Below are 23,281 nucleotides of genomic sequence, written 5' to 3'. Positions count from 1 at the left end.
GGGCTTTTTATTTTCAAGACTTGCATATTTTTTTTAACGTATAATCAAGAATAGTTACATTCTCTTTCGCTCAGCAGAACAGTATTTAGCAAGAATTTTTACCTTTTCCTAATCTGCATTGCATAATCACCATTAAAATAAAATAAACCTATTACTCTGTAAATATTTTTCAATTAAAACATTACTATTCATGTTGGCTTTCATAAAACCATTATAATTTTTTAATTCATGATTGCATAATCACGCACAGACCTTTTAAACAGGGTCATTTTAACACTTCTTTTTCTAACAGGAAGTCCACTTACAATAATAAAAATGTTCAGTACAGTGAACAAACACACATTTTTTTTCCCCTAGAAAGCTTTCTGATTGCACAAAAAACACAGAATAAACATAAACATTAGGCCAAGCCAACATTTTAAAGTGCAAAACTCCACTCGCCACACATGAATAATTCAAATAATGCTGCATAATTCACAGGCGATACTTACTAGCATTTCATTAATAATCAAAACCTAAAGTGACACAATGAGATCAACATATAACAGTAATTCAAATACATTCCATTTATAATAAGTGCTCATCTGAACACAGAACACATTAAGCATACTGTCTCAACAAGCAAGCTTTTCACAAACCACCCTTTTTTCCCTTGTTTCCAAACAGTGTGCTAACATTGAACACAAAGACACATTAAGAAACAAAGACCCCATCCTCAGTCTGGCAAGAGAGCTAATGGGGAGCGATATCTGGAAACAGGTGCATGTACATTCTTCCAGAGGTTTTACCTGAAGTCAGCAGCACTGTGTCAATTTATACTGACTGAAAGTGATCCCTTTCTTTTCCTCCTTTTCTTGCATTTACTCATCTCCCCTTAGTGTTTCGTTGCTTAATTTTTACGTTTTTCATTTTTTTTTCTCCCCAAAGAGGGAGGAAGAGGGAAGGAGGTTGCTTTAACTTGTCTTCAGCTACTAAGTTCTGTGACAGTGAGGATGGAGGGGGAACAGTCCAAGTCCTAGCCTCCATTAGCATGTTGGTTTGAGACATTAGTGCTGTTCTGAAGGGAATTCCCAGTCATCCTTCCTTAGCGAATCTTGGTTCAGTTTGCAGGGTGGTTTTGGTACACAAGGATTCAGTTTATTTTGGAGAAAACTGCACTGGAGGCTCAGCTGTATGCCAAACATACTCTAGCCTCTAAAAGAGACAATAAGAGTCTGAACCAATTATTTGGCCTGCTTCAAACTGCATATGCAGTAGGGTCATTTATCCAAGGAAAGAGACTATATGTCGCCTTAAGCTGCACATAATGTAGATGTACAAGCCTCAGCAGTAACTGCTTTCATCTGCTGATCCTCCCCCACTGCACCAAGTATCTCGGCAATCTACACATAGCCAGAGAGTCCTGAGCACCAAAACTTCACAATGGAACCCTCAGTGACTTTCCCAAAATGGTTTCAGAGAAGTTTGGCTACTACATCCTCTGTTTCTCCTAAAACCTTAAAATTTCTGTCCATAAGCCATCCCACTGAACAAGCTTTTGGGACTACCTCAGAGGATCCCGCTTCAACTTTTGTCTTTCTCCGTTCAATTCTATTTAAGATACTGCTGTTTAAAGTATCTCCCAGTTTATTTCCTCCACTGGCTTCCTCTCACGTCGGATTCAGGCCTCTTTCCTTCACTTCAAAGCACCTCAGCATTCAGTGTAATGTTACCCATCTTGGTCCTCACTCCTCCCAGTCTTGGGCATTGCAGGGTGTCACAGGCAGCCCATGGCACTGCCCCAAGGGAGCGCTCCTCCTCCAGCTGAGATTCTTAAAAAGTTGATTCTCTGTCTCCAGTGACTGGGTACTAGACACTAATAAAGCCACAATTGAAAAGCTGAGTTTCTACCTTGTGCCTGAATTTAAAAAGAATCAAACTGCTCATGAGGCAGCCAATATTCAGATACAAAGCTCACTGGCAGCAGTTATCCTAGAGAGTCCCTCTGTAACTGGGCGAGCAGGAAAGTGTTGAACTTGTTGAAGTTTTTCCCTATTCCCAGTTTGCAAATAAGCAACTCCTCCTCCCTGACAGATCTTTTAAGAAGAAATGCTGAATCTCATTCTTAACAACACTACAAGATAGTGGGAAAACAATGAAGTTTTAACAAAGACAGTTAAGACTACCACTAAAATAAAAGCACTGATTTAATTCATAGCTCTGGAAGCGAAGAACTAGGGCACAAACACACCTTGTACACAAGGCTGTGTAATCTTTCTCCGCCCTAGAAAACATTCTTGCAGGAGAGCCAAAGCTGAAAACCATGCAACTCCCTAAAAATCGTTTCAAACAGTAACTGGGAGGATTAAAACATGTGTCTCACAGATCTTTGGTTTTGGAACGTGAAATTTGGTCAATTAAATTCATGTCAAAATTCATGAGGAAAAAAGCTCCCTGAATCAGGAAACCAAGTTAAAGAGCTGAAGACTGTATTTTCCAAGCAAGCGTGCTACTGTGTAAGTGACTGGGACACATGAAAAACAAAACGCTTAAGAAAACACCCCGATGGAATGCAACAATCTTAATCCTTAAATCTTGACTCTTCAAGCCTTAGGAACCATTGAATATGCGGATCCGAAGGCTGTGCCTCCGCAAGCACACGGCAGCGTGCAGTGCCCTGTGCGGATACCTGCGCTAGCTGGCCATGAGCAAGCCCGGTGGCTGCAGTCAGGTCGTGTCTGCAAGCCAATATCCCCATCTGGTCAGTAGGGCTGCTCGGCTTTGGCCAAAAAAAAAAAAACCACACTGAAAAGACCGTACTGCTCCACACGTCCACACTAGTTTTCACACTTCAACTTGGCGCTACACTGCCTCATGTAGGTGTAAACATAATGGTACTTGAGCTCTGAAAATGCTTTTAAAATCAGAACGTTATCAGTGACGTTGGGCCAAGCACTCTCTCAGAAGAAGATATGAAGTGAGACTTTGTTTTGTGAACAGAGGGAAGTCCTGTGCCTCTGTATCACCAGGCAGTGAGATAAAAGTGTGAAACAAAGCTCAGCAAAATCAAAGGAGTTTGAAGCAGATCTTAAAACCATTTTCAACACGTTTGTAGTAACTCAATACAATATTGTCTCCATTGATACTGAAATTAAAGCTTACATCCTTTGTGTCACAAGAAAAAAATAATAAAAAACCAAGCAGCAATCCCCTCCTCAAACTAATCTTGCAAAAAAAACCCCAAAAAGTCTCTGATAAAAAATAGGGAAATATACTTTTTAAGAAAGGACATCACATATATTTCCAAAACAAGAAGAGCATATTTTTAACCTGGAATTGTACAGGGCCGTAATTACGGTTGCCACATTGCAAGGCACAAAGAGCACGTTAAAGCTGAGCTGCTTTTTCCAGTGACCATTTCCACCTTGAGTCAAAGGTGGTGATGGCCAGATATCGTTCATTTCTCTTGGGTTTTTTCTAAACCCATTCACTTCCCTTACAGAAAGGAGAAGGTACATCGTATCATCCTGTCTGAACAGTCAGGAGCAAATGAGCTTGGAAAGGTTCTGCAGGAGATTCAACTAGATGAAGCACTCCCTCCAGTCCAGAAAAAAACCCTTCATTTGTTTGCCATCGAGTAACTACTCAGATATCTTAGTGCCTGCTTCTAATTTAACACAAGTTTCATTCAGCTGTTGCTCAGCTGAAGGTAATTCAAGGGAGTGGGTGGAAGATCAGGCTGGCCACTTCTAGACTTAGGAACAAAACATGTGGAAACGGAGTTTCAGCTGACAGCATCACAGAACAATGCAGCCTTTCCGCTCTCCCAGCCCATCTCCCTGTGACTACCGCCCCGTTTGGTTCTCCCACCAGTTCTCTCCTCTCTTTGACTACGAATGACAAATCTGAACTCTTTGATAATAAGGACCCTTATTTATTTATAAATAACATACTTGTTATCTAAGGTTTCTTAAAAAAATAATGTTTTAAATGAAATAATTACTTTTAAAAGAATAAGCTCCTAAAGAAAACTGAAAAATGTTTTAAATGCCCCAAAGCGCCACTGATTTTTCCATAGTTGGTGATAATATTAGAGAAATTGCATTCTTCCGTCATGTTCATTATCTGCAAAATCAATTTACTAGCACTGGCTTTTTTAAAATTCAGATGCATTACAGACAATGATAGTCTCATTGCTCTGTGTAACGCTTCCTACACTATTATTAAAAGCAACAGCAGGTATCCCCTTTAATTAAGGTATTTACCAAATCCCTTATCAATGCACACATGCTATTTTTACAGAGAAATTTAAGTATCTGTTTCCTCTAGAACTGTGACAATTTTGGTAAAGTAATCCTTGAAAGCTCTAACAAAATTTCTAATGTTTGCAAGTTTTAAAACATTGAACAAAAATGAGGTGTCATTCCTGATGATCAGGCACTGTATTCAAACAATCTTTTCCAAATCAGGTGCAGAATGATCAGCAGAATATTCTGCAAAAGGGAAATGGATTTATACTGAACTTGAAAAAGGAACCACTTGCTTTCCAGCCACATACACTTCAGAAATATTCCGATCATCACCTGAAATAAAATGGTCAAAACAGAGGTTTGCACATAAATCTATGCACTGATTTAATTAATGAAAATTATGCAATCCACAAAATCAGTTCTGGAATACATGATTTGCAGTGACAGTTTCTTAGGACTAAGAAGGTTTATTTGAAGAAAACAGTCAGGGCTACCACAAAGATCAATGGATGTTTAAACTACCAATGCTTTTTTAAAGAAATAAAGATCACATTCAGCTGCTGCAATGGTGTCGCAGCGTTTCTGTACATTTAGTAGATTCAAACCCTGAAAATACTATATATGTGTACAGAAAACACATTGCTGCACAGTATCCGAACTAACTTGGGCACCAGACAGCAGCAAAGCTGGTTTGCCTCAGCCAGCTTCTCAAAAATGCAAAAGCCCAATTAGAGAACGACACAAAGGTGGCCAGAAACTAAGACCAGTTACCTCTACGTAACAACATAATGGGCAGCGTAGCTCTTGGTCTAGACGATGCCCTAGAAAGACCATCTATTTTCTTAGCAGGATGGGATTGTTCGGTTTGGGTTTTGTTTGTTTTAAAGGCCATCTATTTTGGTTTGGAAGTAAAAAAAAAACATACAGGCAACTGGTCTGCAGAAATCCTTCTGAGCTGAACTGGTACTGAACTGGGATTAGCATGTCAGTGTTACTTTACTGTGAAATATGATTTAGCTCACATGGTAGATAAAGATAGGTGTGGTAAGAAAGCTGATTAATTTTGTGCATCTCATCATGTTAAACTGAATATTTAACTATGTCTTGATGAACAAAAGTCAAACCGCTTAGCTCTTACTCAGTATTTATCAATAAATATTAATAAATGTAAGTAAATGTACATTTATGTAAATAAATATTAATAGTGACAGAATAATGTTTATATAAATGTGAATAAATATACATAATTACTGTAAACAACTGTATGTTTAATTATGTACAAATAAATTTATTATTAATCTCCACATTAATTTAGGCAATTTTTGATGTACGAAACAACAAGGCAATTTTATGTGGGCTGAGAATCAGAACATACCTAGGTACAGGAACTTCTGGAGAGTGTCCTGTAAAAAAATGGGGGAAAACCAAATTTAGAAAGCATCTGCTATCCCAGATCACAATTATTTGAAGCTTGAAAGAACCGATAGAAAGAGTTTTCCCAAATATTCCTACTAACAGTAAAATCAAAACTTAATTTGAACATTTCCTCATAAATAACTTTCAGCAAGGAGGCTGTATGTCTCAGGAAGAAAACACTGCACAAGTTTGACAGTATAAACAAATATATGCCTAAAACACAATACTTCCCCTTTGTCTTTTTCAGAGTTCTCTAATTCATTTATTTATTGAAAAACAAGACAAAATCGTAAGTATTTTTAAAGTCCTAAGAACCACTAACTTAGCTAAAAAGGTTTAGACTTAAACTGGAAAACGTTTTCTTCCAGAACTATTTTTATTAGGAAGAAAATAAAAAACTTAAAGAATTTAATCTAATCCTGCTAATTGTGCCTGAAACAGGTTAAGAAACAACTACTTCACCACTTATGCCCGCATTTCTAAGTAAATGGTGACATTCAGAATAGAGACCACGATTGACAGTCTGGCCTCATCAGTAAATTCAAGTAACTGTTGCTCATTACCCTTTTACATCACAAAAGGTTTTTGTATGAGAAGGTGTGCCCATTTCATAATGCCAATGTTGCTTATATGTCTCCAGAAAAACTGTGCTTTCAACTCAAATCAGCCGTTTTGAGTTCTTGCTTGAAGTTGCAGTAGCTGGGCAGTCAAGGCAACCTAGACTTTGTCTGGGACAGGGTGCCATTTTTGAGTTTGAACTCAAAGGGTTAACTGGAACTAAAACGCTTTTTCTTGTCTGCCATTTGTGACTGCAGACAGCTACCTCTAATTGTCAGCTTGGGCTAATGAAACATGCATTAAAAAACGGTACACGCATTTTTGCTCGTGAGGATATGGGACCGTCACTGCGGACCGCAAGATTCTAAAAAAACCAACTGAACCTTTTGGGCTGAGACACTGGTAGCAGTGGTGTAGTACACCTGATTCCTGTCACTGGAATAACTCTCAAGAGACTTATTCTGGCCTTATGACAGACCTTCTCCACATAATTTTCCAGTAATTTTTTTTATTATTATGATTATTAATCTTGTTCTGATTACCTCAAAATTATCAGCGGAGAACAAGTCAAAAGGGCTGTCTGAAGCCTTCGTGTTGATTAGCAGTGCATCAAATTCTTTGCCAACCTCGAAGTTTCCAATCATGTCGTCTAGCCCTAGGGCTGAGGAAGAAAATAAGCTCAGAAACAGATCTTCAACACAAGCCTCTTTCCACCACATGGAAGCACCTGGCAACCTACTTGAGATGTTCTCAAGAAAAACTACGGGAACTTCGATAATTACAAGGGAAAATATGAACGCAAATTCAACAGTAAGTACGTTATCATCTGAGTTCTTAAGCAACTTCTCTAGTAAAAACATGTATCTTTTGGTCAATTTCTGAAGGGCATCTGTTAAGGGTAAAAGAAATCTGAGAAACAATTTGAACCCCTTTGATTTTTTTTTTCTTTTAACATTCTCCATTGATTTTGTGTCATTGCACATCTGATGCATAGGCCACTGTTTAAACTGGAATAACAATCGTTTACATTGCAAAAACGTCAAAGCTCCAAAAGGGGCAATGAATTGAAGTCAGAGAAACAGTAAAGTACATAATAATAATCATGTTACTGAGGCAGTATTAGCTTTAATTGTTTACACAGTTTAAGCAACTTTGACAGGTTGTATAGACCTATTACATTAGTAACATATAATAATGTGATACTGAAAGTGGTGTGCAGAAAGGATAACTAAGAGTAATTAGCAGGAACAAAGAACAATAGGGTGTGGGGAAAAAGTCATAGCCAGATTTGAAGGTCTCACACCCATCTGTAAGGCTTGTCTGGTGGACTGTTATTTAGCTTTGCTACTTCAAAGCTGCATTACAACCTCTGGTTCTTAGATCCACAAACACTGAAAATCTACAGTTTCATCTTCAGCAACTAGGTGCTTACCACTGCTTAGAATACCTAAAGAGAAGCCTTTGTGTCTCCCTGGAAGTGACAGGATAGTTTTAAGTTGTACAAAGTATCTGTGTACTAAATCAACTTTTCCAATACTCTGGAGTTAAACTAAGTTATCAAAGGAGATAATACCCGCAAATAATTTGTTCATTTGTTTTCAGATTGCTCCTATCCAACAAAGGAACTTCAGCCTTCAGTGAAGTTTGTGTGTGGCAGGAACTTCACAATAATTTAAGATTTTTGAACGCCTCCAATTAGTGAAATATTTTGACTACCTACCAGCTTCAACTAAAATGATCTCATATTCCTTCAGGTTTGTGAGCAGAATGCAATTTTTAGCTCAAACGCAAGAGGGTGACAAGTGTTTAGGAATCTCAGTAAAGCAAATTACTGCAACAAAGAGTCACTCATTTGGATTTCTGTAAACTGTACTTGTCCAGGCTACTGGAATATTGTATGAGTAATTTATATTCTACCCTTGAAGGTGATTCAGTAAGGATAAACCAGCTCAAAAATAATATATAAAATAAACATATTACTAAGTAAACCTAAGAACCCACACAAAACAAGCACAGAGTTGCTGGGAAAGGAAATCACAAGTTCGAGACTTGTGTAAGTTTTTCTTTCTATAATTCAGCTAATTTAGTCTCACTTTTTATGAGTATGGTATATATTGTGGGAAGAAGATATCTCCTTTTTTGTTCCCTACCCATTTTCTGTCTTCTCTATTTCCCCATTACACCCTCCAGAAATTGAAATACAGTCCTGAGAAGACCTGTTTGATGACATTTTCATTACACCTTTCAAACTTCCATTAATAGTTCCCGATGATGTTTTCTGACAGCTACAAAAACGTTACACTGAAAAGACTTGGGACCCGTTCTTTGTCAGGTAGCAAGTCCATTTCTGCTAACAGAAATCGTAATAAATTTGTACTTATGTGTGGACTTGCTTTCTGCTAAATCATACAAGTTCCAGTAAAACTTTGCTAATTGTATAAATCAGTATGTGCATATTGATGATGACAAAATATGCCAGTGAACCAGAATAGCTAATATACTATATGACTATATTCTGCAGATGCAACTGTGTTTTAAACCGCCATAGTTCATATCCTGTTTAAACTTTGTGCTTTTGTCTGACTGAGGAGTGTTTTGCAAGATGTTTTGATTTGCTGGTAAGATAGTGACAAACTGCCTCACCCAGAGCTCAAAAAGCAGAAACAACATTGGAACTGATGACAAACAGGATGCATGATTTACAGTAATTGCACAGCTTTTCCTCTAAGTGTTGGTTGCTGAGAAACCAAAATCTTTCCAATTGCCGTGATAAACATACAAGTACTAATGATTAAGAAGTCTGAAGATCTTTGCAAAGAAAATGTACAACCCTGAAAAATCATTAAGATTCTACTATTAAACTCTCAATCGTACGAATACTCTTCTGTAATCAGCCTAGTGTGGGTATGAGACCGAAGGACACCTCTGCCCAGCAGATACCATTTTAGACTTCACTCTGGCACCAGAAAATCTATGAATACAGACACCTTTTAAAGACAGGCAGACAAAATATCAAAACCAGCTAGAGTTCTCTGTGTACATCCCAAAGAAATTTCTTCTTACCTTGGCTTCCTCCTAAAGTGGCTAGTCGAAAAGCTTCTTCAAGAGTCAGCCCTGCTTCATTCACTTTATTGATCTGAAGGCTATTAGATGCCATCATTGTTCTCCTGATGGCATCAAGCATAGAAGCTGAGTATCCACCGGCAACATCTAGACGGGATCAGACTCTTAGAAACATAATTCTCTGGGTGAAATTTCTATGAGCTTTAATTAAATGTTATGAAGTGGCAGATGCAGTAAACACAAAAAGTTTTACTGCTAAGTGCTGTCTCTGCCTGTATAATTCCTAATAAAGGTGCTTTCACATACGAAGTCAGTTAAATAGAACACAACATCGAATAACAGAAATCTGAAAAGATGTTTTTCAAGCCCTGTTTATTCTCACAAGAGGAATAAATTTTTTTTCATTCAATTTTTGTTCTATTTTTAAACACTTTTGGACCAGCTCTAGATTCCAGTACTCCAGACTTCATTACTCCAGAACTAGTGGGCTGCGCAAGAAACAGCAGGTCCATAAGTTGGAGACATACTGACTTTTAAATACGAACAAGTAGGCATATTTTTGTATCTCCCAATGGCTTCCAAAAGCAACCATTTTTACAGCAAACTACTAACCTGTGCCAAGGCCAAGCTTCACGTTGTGTTTCAAGACCTTCTGCACATTTAAGACACCGCTGCGCATCCTGGATTGGAAGAAGAAACGTGTTCTGGGTGATACACGCAGAGAAAGTTCAGGAAGAGTAGGGCTGCAGAGCCGTTTCATCACAAAGGCTCTCAGAACACGTGCAACAGATTGGGTTCATTAAACTGGGATGGAGCACTTGCATTCACACATCTGAAACATGGGGCTTAATCACTGAAAATAAAGGCAGCTTTTCACAGTTTTACAGTTATCTGCTGAAAATGAGCTCAGCATACCTGTGAAAAAATTCAGTTATGATATAAAGTATATTCCAGGAGATAGGAGGTCATTTCACGAGCTCCAGTAAGTCATCACAAACAAGATATTGATTATTTTAAAGGCAAAATGACTGTTAACATTTAGTTCAGTATCCTGGCTGGATACCATATTAATGGAAAGAAGACTTTCTAGCCCGTTCCCATTTCTCCAAAACATACGCATACTTTGGGGGGAAGGGAGATGGCCTGAATCCGCCATTAAGAGAACAGTCAAATGAAATAAAGTCCAAAATAAGAAATATTTTTATGTATATATGACACTATACTGAAAGATCACAAGTCAGTCCAGAGCATATCATGCAGAAGTGGAGCATGAATGGTCATGCTCAATCCAATATGTCACTTCTGGCAGAATGTGGTATCATATACACAGCCTTGTATAACAGTAGGCTGGAGTCAGGGTACTATGTGGACAACATCTTAGTTTAATTGTATACCATTCTTTTTTTTCCTTTTTTCTTAAAAAAAAAAAAACACAAAACTTACGAAAAATTAGAATTGGGGCAATGTGAGATTGCAGCTCCACGAAGACTAAAAAGTTTCAGCTCTTCTTCAGAAAGATAACAGGCATGTGCCATCACTGTCTAAAGAAAAACAGAATCACCAATTTACTCGATATTGCATTAATTTCAGTGCCTGTGATTTTTGCTGCACCGCTTTTAATAGCCAAAAAGACAGCTGTTACCATCAAGGGAAATTAAAGCACTCCTTGAATGAAGCTTTTGAAATCAACAGGGGAGAAACTCTCATTACCTTCAGCATGCCTGACATCACTCCCTCAGCTTTTTTTCATTTATTAGTGTAAGAAGATAGGGTGCTGACTCTTGCAGTGACTGCAGTAACCTAAGAGCTTCGACGAACAAAAGCAAGAATTCCCCTGCTGCCCTAGCACTGTAGTAACCTTATGATTTATAGTTTGTAGCTAACACAAAGATTAAGTACTAGAGCTAGGAGTACATCAGATACAATGGAAGATGCATGTACTCTTAGCATGTCTCCCATTGTCTCTCTAAAGGTTTGCACTAGGTAGATATATATATATCTGGAATATTCTCTAATTAAAATAATCTAATTTGGTGCGCAACTGATTAACGGCTTTTCTTTCCTGGCCTACATAGCTGACTTAAAAAATAAGTTCACAAGCAGTATACAGAAAACATGTAAGTATAGAATAGTAACATTTAATAGGACATAAACCAATTACTCCCAGACAAATCTACTTGGAATTACCTCACATGCCAAATGCCCACTCAAAGAGAAAAGCAAGAGCTCTGTCAGGCCTTGCAATCTGCTGATAAAAACGAGAATGGCACAGGGACTGTTTCTACTGAGCATCTCCTCATAGCACTGTACCCTTGCCGTCTCTACTCATCAAGCTCAAATGTAACTGAAAACACAACAAAACAGCCGCATCTAAAGTGAAGGACCAACATATGGTAGCTGCTGAAACACATCTCTGCCAATCTTTACCCATTTTTTAAAAAAAGGAAATAATTCAGCCACAGGTCTGAAAAACATACTTTTAAAACCTTAAAAAAAAAAATTTGTTGTCTTAGTTTTGTGGTTGGAGAAGGGAGAATGTCTGCAGTTCTGTTATGCTTGTGTTTAACAGAACCCTTCCCCAAACAACCAAGAGCCTGGCGCCAGAAAGCACCAGTAACTCTGCTTTTCTGTGATCATTTTCAGTGCTGTGCATACAAAACCTGACAGAATTAAGACCTATGTTTTTTGCAGCACTAATAGTCTCTTTCGTACACTGACACAACCAACCAGCGTGCATAGGACTGTGCGAGATAACAAAGGTTAATACTGTGTACATACTCAAGTAGTCCATATTGATTTCTCAAGTAAAAAGAACTGTAAATAAGTAATTTACTGGGGTACATATTCGAAGACAGAAATAGGGGTTCAATAGCTAATTCCCAAGGAGTTCCCAGCTGCCCTTTGTGCCTCTGAAAAATCTCTCCTAAGATTTTACATCAATTTGCCTGACGTTTAAGCACTCTGACCGTAGCTAGACTGTTCCTACTCACTCTTGCATGGGCTCTCTGCTATCTAATAAGGTGTGCCCTGGTGCTCCAACCTGCACTTAGTGCAGGCTGATATCAGATCTGCTCGCATTTATCTTGCCAGCATAAAGCTTTAATGAACTTCAACTCTTCAGGCCACTGTGCCTCTCAACACTTGGTAAAATCAGCTCATGAGATGAGAGTGCTTTTGGATAGCTGAAACACTGAAGTGTACCTGTCTGTATGTGAGGTGCACACACACACACAAAAAAAGAAAAGCTGCTTTTCTGTAGGAAACTGCCCAAAAATGAAGTTCGTTCTACCATAATACCATAGAACAAATCTTCAGGCAAAACCAGTGTGCAAGAACACTGTAATATAAGGATAATTGGGTCCTGCCCAAGAATCATCAGCTCCTAAAATACCAGCTTTACCTAGTCTTGTTCTGATCCCACTGCCTCAATTCTCTTTAGAGCCCTTGGAAAATGGATCAGGGAGCACAAAATACCTTTATTGTTCATCTCCCCTAAAATGCTTAGGAAAATCGTGGGCTTGTCTAAAGTTCCAATATCTTGATGAACACCTGTGCAACAGAAAACTTAGAACCAATTTACTTTCCCCCAGATGTCACTGACCTGACAAAACAATACAAACTTTTCATGTAACTACAGTTAACGATCATATTCTCTTCCTGGATATATCTAAGCTATGCTGTGGAAGTTTTTATGCAGCTACCTTGCTGGTAAGCAGCTTGTTTTTATCATACAATTCAGTGTAATTCTGGTAGGCAGGAAACAGGTTCTCCACAAGTTTGACTTCTTCTTCATTCTCACTTATGTGACTCTGCAATAAGAAAATACATAGCAATGAGTGCTTTAAATAGCATTGAATCTGACATTACAACCTTCTGAGCAACCTACTGGTGTTAAACATATAATGGTAGAAACTAGTATATGTAAAGCCTAAAGTTAGATCTAGTTCTTCGGTTTCTCTTCTCATGAGAGAGGTCCTTGGGACCCAAAAGAGTAGCTCCATTTGTTCCTTTAAAAGCGATATGAGACAGTATGCCTGAATGGTCCGTCTCAGTAATCTGGTGACATAACAGCCCACTTGGTATTTGGCAAATGTTAAAATAATAAGGAAAATAATACATATGACTATGAAGTAAAGGAGAGAACCAGTCTACCACAGAGTGGACTCTGGGATCAGGGCAATATATAGGTAGCTGCTCCATTTACCTTCAGATGGGCTGATTAATTCCTGGTCTCAAATAAAAGTCTCATCCTCCTGTACTCCCCTTGTGGCATGTATTTTCAAAATGCTTACTTTCTAATTACAAAATGTCCTAATGTAGGATAGCTTTAAAAGAGTATATGCTTAGAACTATGTAACCAAAAATGAAACATCTCCAAGTTTCAACAGACCTGTAAGCTCTAAAATATGTCCTTTTTAGACACAGAAAATTCATCACACTGGAACTCCTACAGCTATGTTAACAGTGCTAAACAATATACAAAGACGAGTAATTCTTTTATCTGCTGAAATCTGCTCTGTACAGAAAAAGCAGAAAGCAGAGAGACAGATTTAACAACCTTGGACTAGGGAGAGCAACCTTTAGCAACCCAAGGGTTGTTCTAACCTGCAATACTGGGTGCCAGTCGCCTAGTGACCACGGGCTGGGGCTTGCTGAATTGTGCATCCATCCAGCTACAAGCCTTCCCATTTCCTGTGCAGGTCACAATGTTCTTGCAGAATACCATTAATAATTTCAGAGGAATTTAAAAGACAGGCTCCAAGGTAAGAACATGGTTTAAATGTTTTGCTGAAATGATGAAAACTCCCTGTTTTTTTTATGCTCTCTCTTCAAACTATTTAAATTGTATACAGAGCTCTCAGAGCTTACCTGCACATGGAGATCACGAGCCTGTGCTAAATCGCCAAGTGCACACAGCAAATCCTCTGTACAGGAAGGGCCAAAGCGGGGGGTTATTATAGGCTGTACCCTTGGATACTGAAAGTATTAAAAAGACATGCTTGGGATTCTACATCTATATATCAGTAACCATACTTAAGACAAGCATTTACATAGCAATTACATTTTGTCTCCATTGCCTATTGCATCCTTGTCAGTTCATATTAAGCCACATAGTCATTTCCTTATTCTTATTACAAATTTCACCACAGAAAGGGAGAATCAAAGTTTTCTTCTGAAAACAGTTTTAATGAACCTCAGTGAAGAAGTTGTTTTCATTAGAATTGTTTAATCAAGTCACTGAGATTTTTCCAGACTTCAGGAGAAGCACTGGATGCTTTTTCGTATTTGCTGACAGTCCAGTATGCATTGCAAGAAATAAGTCAGATGAATGACCAGACATTTTCTGAGTAAACTTCTGTGAATATCAAAGATGTAATGATGCAAAACTTCAGAGTTCTATAAAACCAAAGCCTTTTTCTTGTTCACTCTTACGCACCCATGGTAGCAACAAACTGTCCCTACACTCCCTAGACAGGAAGATTAGTGGTACCACCAGATACACTACACAGTAGGAAACAGAGGAGAAGACACCAAGACTAGAGCTACAGATCATAGAATCATAGAATCATAGAATGGTTAGGGTTGGAAGGGACCTCAAAGATCACCTAGTTCCAACCCCCCTGCCATGGGCAGGGACACCCTTCACTACACCAGGTTGCCCAAAGCCTCATCCAACCTGGCCTTGAACACTGCCAGGGATGGGGCATCTACAACTTCTCTGGGCAACCTGTTCCACTGCCTCACCACCCTCTGAGTGAAAAATTTCTTCCTTAGATCTAATCGAAATCTCCCCTCTTTCAGTTTAAATCCATTGCCCCTTGTCCTATCACTACACGCCCTTGTAAAAAGTCCCTCTCCAGCTTTCCTGTAGGCCCCCTTTAAGTACTGCAAGGCTGCAATAAGATCACCGTGGAGCCTTCTCTTCTCCAGGCTGAACAGCCCCAACTCTCTCAGCCTGTCTTCACAGCAGAGGTGCTCCAGCCCTCGGATCACCTTCATGGCCCTCCTCTGGACCCACTCCAACAGCTCCATGTCCTTCTTGTGTTGGAGACTCCAGAGCTGAACGCAGTATTCCGGGTGGTGTCTCACGAGAGCAGAGTAGAGGGGCAGAATCACCTCCCTCGACCTGCTGGCCACACTTATTTGCATGCAGCCCAGGACATGGTTGGCTTTCTGTGCTGCCAGCGCACACTGCCGGCTCATGTTGAGCTTCATCCACCAGCACTCCCAAGTCCTTTTCCTCAGGGCTGCTCTCAATCCATTCTCTGCCCAGCCTGTACTTGTGCTTGGGATTGCCCCGACCCACGTATAGGACCTTGCACTTGGCCTCGTTGAACTTCACGAGGTTCTCACAAGCCCACCTCTCCAGCCTGTCAAGGTCCCTCTGGATGACATCCCTTCCCTCCAGCGTGTCCACACCACCATACAACTTGGTGTCATCTGCAAACTTGCTGAGGGTGCACTCAATCCCACTGTCCATGTCGCCAACAAAGATGTTAAATAGCACTGGCCCCAGTACTGATCCCTGAGGAACACCACTCATCACTGACCTCCACTTGGACATCGAGCCATTGACCACAACTCTTTGAGTGCGACCATCCAGCCAATTCCTTATCCACCGAGTGGCCCATCCATCAAAACCATGTCTTTCCAGTTTAGAGACAAGGATGTCGTGTGGGACAGTATCAAATGCTGTCCCATGATAAGTCCAGGTAGACAATGTCATTTGCTTTTCCCCTATTCACCAATGCTGTAACCCCATCATAGAAGGCCACCAAATTAGTCAGGCAGGATTTGCCCTTAGTGAAGCCATGTTGACTGTCACCAATCACCTCCCTGTTTTCTATGTGCCTTAGCATAGTTGCCAGGAGGATCTGCTCCATGATCTTGCCAGGCACAGAGGTGAGACTGACTGGCCTGTAGTTCCCTGGGTCTTCTTTTTTTCCCTTTTTAAAAATGGGGGCTATGTTTCCCCTTTTCCAGTCAGTGGGAAGTTCACCAGATTGCCACAACTTCTGAAATATGATGGATAGTGGCTCAGCAACTTCATCTGCCAGTTCCCTCAGGACTCGCGGATGCACCTCATCAGGTCCAATGGACTTGTCCACCTTCAGGTTCTTTAGATGGTGTCGGACCTGATCTTCTCCTACAGTGGGTGGTTCTTCATTATTCAGATGTTTACTTTACACAAGAATCCCTTTCTAATCCTTGCAGTTCTGGGTTAAGATTTTAATAAAAAATAGACAATGGTATTACAACTCCGCCTTCACTCATAGGCAATAGTTGTGCATGTGGCACCACTAGAAGACAGCATATGATAACTTGGTTTACAGTTTCTTACACTGTCTCCCAGATGCAAGCTGCTCAGGACTTCTGCAGATTGGCCAACTTACTCTACTAATACATATGATTTAGGCATTAAACTCTAGGCATCTGTTCTTGAATATTTTGGGACACAAATGTCAACAAACTAAGCCATTGAAAACAAAAGGCTGATAAGAAAAGTATTCCTGGTTGTAATATCAGACTGTAAACCTCTATCTTCACCTCAGGAGCATAAATCTGAATTTCTTTAGAAACATACTGGAAGATGTGCTGACTCAAAATACTGATTTGGTAATGGATTAGTAACTGTACTGTAAAAACTAATTTCTGCTGGTGATAACTTCTTTTACTAGTCTATTTATATACTACAGAGTGATCAACTAATTTTCACCTTTCTTTAACAGAAATTTGTTCTTTCTAGGAAGCTGAATATTTGAAACATATAGAGAACATGCAGAGAACATTACTCTTATGTGTGCTGACCATAAAAACTGAATTTACACTGCTACAAGTCCACTTCTCAACAACATGGCTAGCAGAACATTTTTCAGACTGATGATATGGAAAGACTGATATATCAGGAAAGATGTGTATTTATTGATTTGTCACTAAGCCAGCAAAGTTTGTCAACAAGATTAACTATTTCATATATTCACACAGCATCTTCTGAATACAGAAGTGAATACAACAGAGAACTCTACTTACTTTCTTTTCCAGTAGTTCTTTAACAAACCTGAAAAAGGGTAGAAAAATCTGTTATAAAAAGTTATAAATCTGTCATCCCTTATAAATTATGAAAAATATAGAAAATGTTTACTTAGATACTCTCTCAAGCATTTCAGACACAGGTCAATTTTTTATAGAAAGTTGGCCCAGATTCTCAGTTGAAATAAAAAGAAGCAACACAGTGAAGCCAGGATAGTTAAACCAAATTATGCTAGTTTACCCTGAATATGCAGAATTTTTTAAATTTGAAATAATTAACAGTAGGCACGTGGTAATTACTCTGAGTTCTCACTGAAAATCAAATACACGTTACATTAATTTCACTGAAAATGTAATTATAAGCTAGAGTTGCAACACTAGAGAAAAAAAACCCACACTTAAATTTGTCTGTCCATGAATTTAAATTGCAGCATAAATATATTCCATTATTTAAAATCCTGTTTTCAAAAGATGCTGCAATATTTCATATCGCACTTAGAGTAGCTGCATGTGTCCTCATTCACTTAAAGGACCCTTGATTTTCTGGAAATGCTTGTATTAATGTTAGTGTATGGATTATCTATCTTACAGAAAATACAGTCTAGATTTACTTACTTTGTCAAATAAAAGAAGCTGCCTCAGGGACCTCTACAAAAAACTCCAAGCAGTCAATATGGACAATGCAGATGAGCAAATGAAACTCCTCTGACTTTGCAGGGAACAAATTATTTGAAAACTCAGATGCACATTGTATACGGATAATTTCCAAAAGCCACTTCAAAATGGATTCTGGACAGGATCTCTGTGCATTTTTATGTCATAGTTTACATTCAGAAAAAACTGTGATTTTGGTCACAACTAACATTGAATCAAGTTTGTTAAATATCTTTAGATGGAAAAGAAAATAATGCTGGAAGTTGGATTCGCAACACCGAACCTGGTGCTAGAACACCAGATGGAAGTGAGAGACCTAAGCTGAACTTCTGCAATGACCAAAGGAGTTTGAGCCCTCCGTTGCCTAACTTTGAGAGCCACAATGCAAAATGAATTAGATATCATCTGTCTGTCTCTCCTCTTACTGATTCACCTGACATAATAATAAAATATTCACTGGAGCAGAAACTGTAACACGAGTATGACTCTCAGATGATAATTCAACACCTCCAGATGGCTTTTTGAAGGCTGTTTTCATAGAATCATAGAATCATAGAATGGCATAGGCTGGAAGGGACCTTAGAGATCATCTAATCCAACCTCCCTGTCATCTGCAAGGACACCTCTCAACTAGATCAGGCTACTCAAGGCTCCGCCCAACCTGGCCTTGAACACCTCCAGGGAGGGGGCATCCACAACTTCTCTGGGCAATCTATTCCAAAGTCTTACCACCCTCATACTGAATTTCTTCCTAAGACCTAATCTAAATCTGTTCTCCTTCAACTTAAACCCATTTCCCCTTGTCCTATCAGTGGACACTCTCGTAAAAAGTCCCTCCCCAGCCTTCCTGTAGGTTCCCTTCAGGTATTGGAAGGCAGCTATTAGGGCCCCCGGAACAATCCCAGCTCCCACAACCTGTCCTCGTAGCAGAGGTGCTCCGGCCCCTGGATCATCTTTGTGGCCCTCCTCTGAACACGCTCCAACAAATCTATGTCTCTCTTATGGTGGGGACACCAGAACTGGACGCAGTATTCGAGGTGGGGTCTCACAAGAGCAGAGTAGAAGGGGAGAATCACCTCTCTTGACCTGCTGACCACACTTCTCTTGATACATCCCAGGATGCGGTTGGCCTTCTGGGCCGCATGAGTGCACATTGCCGGCTCATGTTGACCTTCTCATCTATAAACACTCCCAAATCCTTCTCTTCAGGGCTACTTTCAACCCACTCTGTGCCCAGTTTGTATTTATGCCTAGGACTGGCCCGACCCAGGTGAAGGACCTTGCATTTTGACTTGTTGAAGCTCATGCAGTTTGCACTGGCCCATTTCTCAAGCCTATCAAGGTCCCTCTGGATGGCATCTCTTCCCTCAAGTGAGTCCACGGCACCACACAACTTGGTGTCGTCGGCAAACTTACTGAGGGTGCACTCAATGCCGTCATCAATGTTGCTGACAAAGATGTTGAACAGCACTGGACCCAGAACAGACCCCTGAGGGACACTGCTTGACACTGGTCTCCATGTAGACATCGAGCCATTGACCACAACTCTTTGAGTGCAACCATCCAGCCAGTTCTTTATCCACTGAGTGGTCCATCTGTCAAATCCGTGTCTCTCCATTTTAGAGACAAGGATGTCATGTGGGACAGTGTCAAACGCCTTGCACAAGTCCAGGAAAACGACATCCGTTGCTTTACCCATGTCAACCAGTGCTGTAGCTTTGTCATAGAAGGCCACTAAATTAGTCAGGCACGACTTGCCCCTGGTGAAGCCATGTTGGCTGTCACCAACCACTTGGTTATTTTTTATGTGCCTTAGTACAGCTACCAGGAGAATCTGTTCCATGATTTTACCTGGCACAGAGGTAAGGCTGACTGGTGTGTAGTTTCCTGGGTTCTCCTTGGTCCCTTTTTTAAAGATGGGGGTTATGTTTGCCCTTTTCCAATCTGTTGGAACCTCACCAGACTGCCAGGACCTCTCAAATATGATGGCTAGTGGCCTAGCAACTTCGGCCAGTTCCTTCAGAACCTGTGGATGTATCTCATCAGGTCCCACAGACTTGTGCACCTTCAGGTTCTCTAGGTGTTCCCGGACCTGATCTACTCCTACCCTGGGTGGAGTCTTCATTCTTTTTCTTTCATATTTCACATTCACATTCTTTGAACAGTGTCAGCATTGTTTCAAAACTGAATAATAATAATAATAATACAATAATAATAATAATAAACCAATATTCCCCAAATACCCTATACTTTGTTGCCTTACGTACTTCTATACGAGGAAGAAAGTTCAGGTTCAAACCACTGTCTTCTGCAGCAGAAGAATAGATTTGAACACAAGTTCTCCTCTTTCCAGAAGACTACAACTCTTAGTGGCATATAACATATTTTAGATTTCAGTTCTGTAACTTTTTATTCAACCTTCTTTGCAGGAGAAAGGTAGATTCAAATCTTGAATTGAGATTTAATATATGAAGCACTTGGAATTGTATATTATTTCCATGAACACAATATAAATATTTCTGGAGTTTAACTGTAAAGAACTGAAATCAGTGTAATACATTTTTTGATAGCGTGACAGATTACTTTTCTTAGGTGCTTTTTTTTTTTAAAAAAAAAAGGTTGCCCTCTTAAAGGAAAAGCTTTTTCATCCTTCTGCAATTGTATTGCTGTGATTCAGGCCTGATGAGGTAAGTGCTCCTGATCCACATCGACAAGCATGCTGCAGCGCTCTTCTCCAGACAGCTCTGGAGTACTTGAGGCACACTCTCATCCAAAGCTGAGGAACATTTGTTATTAAGACGATCACACGAGAAGGCACAAGATAGATATTTAAAAGAAAGCTATTTAGATCACTCTGAAGATTTAAAAAATATCAGAACTGGAAGTTCTGCCACTTTCAGGTCCATTCAGCAAGACTGACACTGTATTACAAAAAATAGGATTTAAGTGGAGGAAAACAAATGTTAATAAAGTGCAAATGACTAACACTACATGTTTTTAAAAGGTCTTCAAACACCATTAGAAATCCATCACTATTTCTAACATGGCATTCTTCTGGCATGATTTGCAAAAATAACGTAGCAACTTCACACCTGCCACAAGAAGCTTACATTACTGTCAGGTGTTTTCTCTTTCAGCATGGTATTTGAAACATTTATACAAGTAAACAAATAGTCCCATGAGAAAAGCCGTACGTCTGCCTAAGCATTTTCTGAGCGTGGATGCAAAAGACAAGGGAAACCTAAGACAGCAGGTGGCCACACTCCAGTTTTGGGTCCCCTCCACCGTGTACAAGGCCTTGATCTGACTCTCCTTCATTGTCTCTGTGCTGGGTTTATGTGATGGGGTTTTGGTAGCAGGGGAAGGGCTGCAGAGCTGACCCCTGTAAGAAGCTGCAAGAAGCCTCCCAGGCTCCGAAACCAGTCAGACTGGTCTCTGGCCAGGTCGGACCACCTTCCTCTCTGGCCAGGGCCAATCCAGTCAATGCCTGTGCGAATGTCATGTTTAAGATGGGACAAAGGAATCTGAGCCAGGTGGGACCTGAAATGAAGAGAGGGGAAGGTGGCGGACTGTCCCCTGGCCTCCCGAGTGGGCGTCTGCCCACACTGGATCCCCACTGCTCAGCTGGAGACGGCTGCAGTGGCACGGCTTGGAGAGCCCCGAAGTGCTTCGATCCCAGGGCGCCTGCTGGGTGGAGTGTGTCCTGCCGGGAATGATGAGGTTCATCAGGCTGGTTGGGCCCAGTGCAGCTGCAGTGGAGAGAGGACTGAGATCTGAGAGAACCGTCCACGCAGACACCAGGTCAGTGGAGATAGAGCAGGAGGAGATGTGCCGGAGCTGGGGTTCCCTTGCAGCCCATGGTGAGACAGCAGCGGCCCCACTGCCGCCCATGAGACCCACTCGCAGCCCGTGGGAGAGGATCCCATGCCGCAGCAGAGATGCCTGTGCCTAAGGGAGGTTGTAGAGGACCATTTCCTTTGGAAGGACCCCGTCACGCTGCTGAAGACTGATGGTGAAGCAGAGACGCATCTGAAATCATGAGAAGGCACTCCATGCCGGAGCGGGTGGCTGCGCCCGAAGAAGCTGTGACTCCATGAGGAAAGCCCACGCTGGAGCAATCTGATTGCAAGGTAAACGATTGCATCCTGCGCGACGGACTCACGTTGGAGTTCTTGGAGGACTGTCTTCCGCGAGGAGGGGCCCCACATTGGCGGCGAGTAAGAGTGTGAGGAGCCCTCTCCCTTTAAGGAAGGAGCAGCCGAAACGGCGTGTGATGAACTGACCTGCAACCCCCATTCCCGGTCCTCCTGCACCACTTGGGAAGGAGGCAGAGCTGGGAAGAAGGGGGGGGGGGGAAAGGTGTTGTAAGATCTGGCTTTATTTCTTGTTATCCTCTCAAGTAACTGTTTTTACTTAAATTGATTTGTCCCCACACTGAGTCTGTTTTGCCCAGGGACTATGGTCGGTGGGTGATCCCTCCCTGTTCTTATCTCAACCTTAGGTCCTTTTGTTACATTTTTCTTGTCTCTGCCTTCACTGTTGAGGGGTGAGGGTGGGGAAGAAGGAGTGAGTGAGCGGCTATTGTGGTAGCTGAGCTGCCGGCTGGGCTAAACCATGACACTCTCAGCTGCAAGTTGGAGTCATTTCACTGGTGCTATGCGGGAGGAGAGGAGAGCCACAGCAGGTTTAAAATGGGGCTTATGAAATAAAACTCCTACAATTTTAATAAAGCTTTATCCTAAGCGGGGGAAGGAAACAGCTCAGAAATAAATGGGAGGCGAATGAACAGATTGCCACCCCACTATCCCATGTCAGGTCGCATCACCTCTACACACAGAGCCGTGAAAGGAAAAGAAGAGGCAGAAAACACACGACAACAGACACATATTCTCTCCAAACCCTAGAGCTGTAACTTCTCCGTTTCTTTGGAAGAGATAGAGGGAAACTGCTTGGGCTGTGTAGCAACTGAGTTATGCAGGAATTGCCAGAACTGTAGGAAATAATACCACTGGAAGAAAAAAAAAACTATTCCTAATAAATTTACACCTGTAAGTTCTCAGTCAGCTTCACATTCACTTTCCAGATGCATGAAAAAGTCTTATTTCTAAAGGTCGTACCATGAATTTAATCACCTTACCTTTCTGTCTCTTGGACAGAGTCAGCAGTACTCTCTTTGTATTGTGGCACGCTGTCATTCATGTCCATACAGACTTTTCCAACAAATGCTCGTTGACCAAATTTATCTGTTGAGATGCATAAAAATATAAAACTCAGGATCACGGGTTCTCAAAAGCTGCTATTAAAGCCTGCACTGAAATCAAAACAGCAAA

At 40.7% G+C, this 23,281-nt stretch overlaps 1 protein-coding gene across 1 annotated transcript in view; it reads right to left on the bottom strand.

Annotated features, from left to right (window-relative positions):
* Positions 1-4,491: 4,491 nt before the first annotated feature.
* The window catches only part of GDA (guanine deaminase), a 29,894-nt gene continuing 11,104 nt past the window's right edge, over positions 4,492-23,281 (bottom strand). Inside the window, exons 5-14 of the mRNA XM_086629306.1 lie at positions 23,089-23,194; positions 17,298-17,325; positions 14,136-14,243; positions 12,968-13,075; positions 10,710-10,807; positions 9,879-9,946; positions 9,267-9,413; positions 6,746-6,864; positions 5,605-5,632; positions 4,492-4,562 (exon numbers count right to left, since the gene is read on the bottom strand). Of these exons, the coding sequence (XP_086485432.1) occupies positions 4,492-4,562; positions 5,605-5,632; positions 6,746-6,864; positions 9,267-9,413; positions 9,879-9,946; positions 10,710-10,807; positions 12,968-13,075; positions 14,136-14,243; positions 17,298-17,325; positions 23,089-23,194 (881 nt within the window). The remainder of the gene's footprint in view (positions 4,563-5,604; positions 5,633-6,745; positions 6,865-9,266; positions 9,414-9,878; positions 9,947-10,709; positions 10,808-12,967; positions 13,076-14,135; positions 14,244-17,297; positions 17,326-23,088; positions 23,195-23,281) is intronic.

Source organism: Tauraco erythrolophus, chromosome Z (assembly GCF_009769465.1).
Source record: "Tauraco erythrolophus isolate bTauEry1 chromosome Z, bTauEry1.pri, whole genome shotgun sequence".
Taxonomy (NCBI): Eukaryota; Metazoa; Chordata; class Aves; order Musophagiformes; family Musophagidae; genus Tauraco; species Tauraco erythrolophus.
Note: the sequence above shows the minus strand (reverse complement) of the source record. Positions and strands in the feature narration are given on the sequence as shown.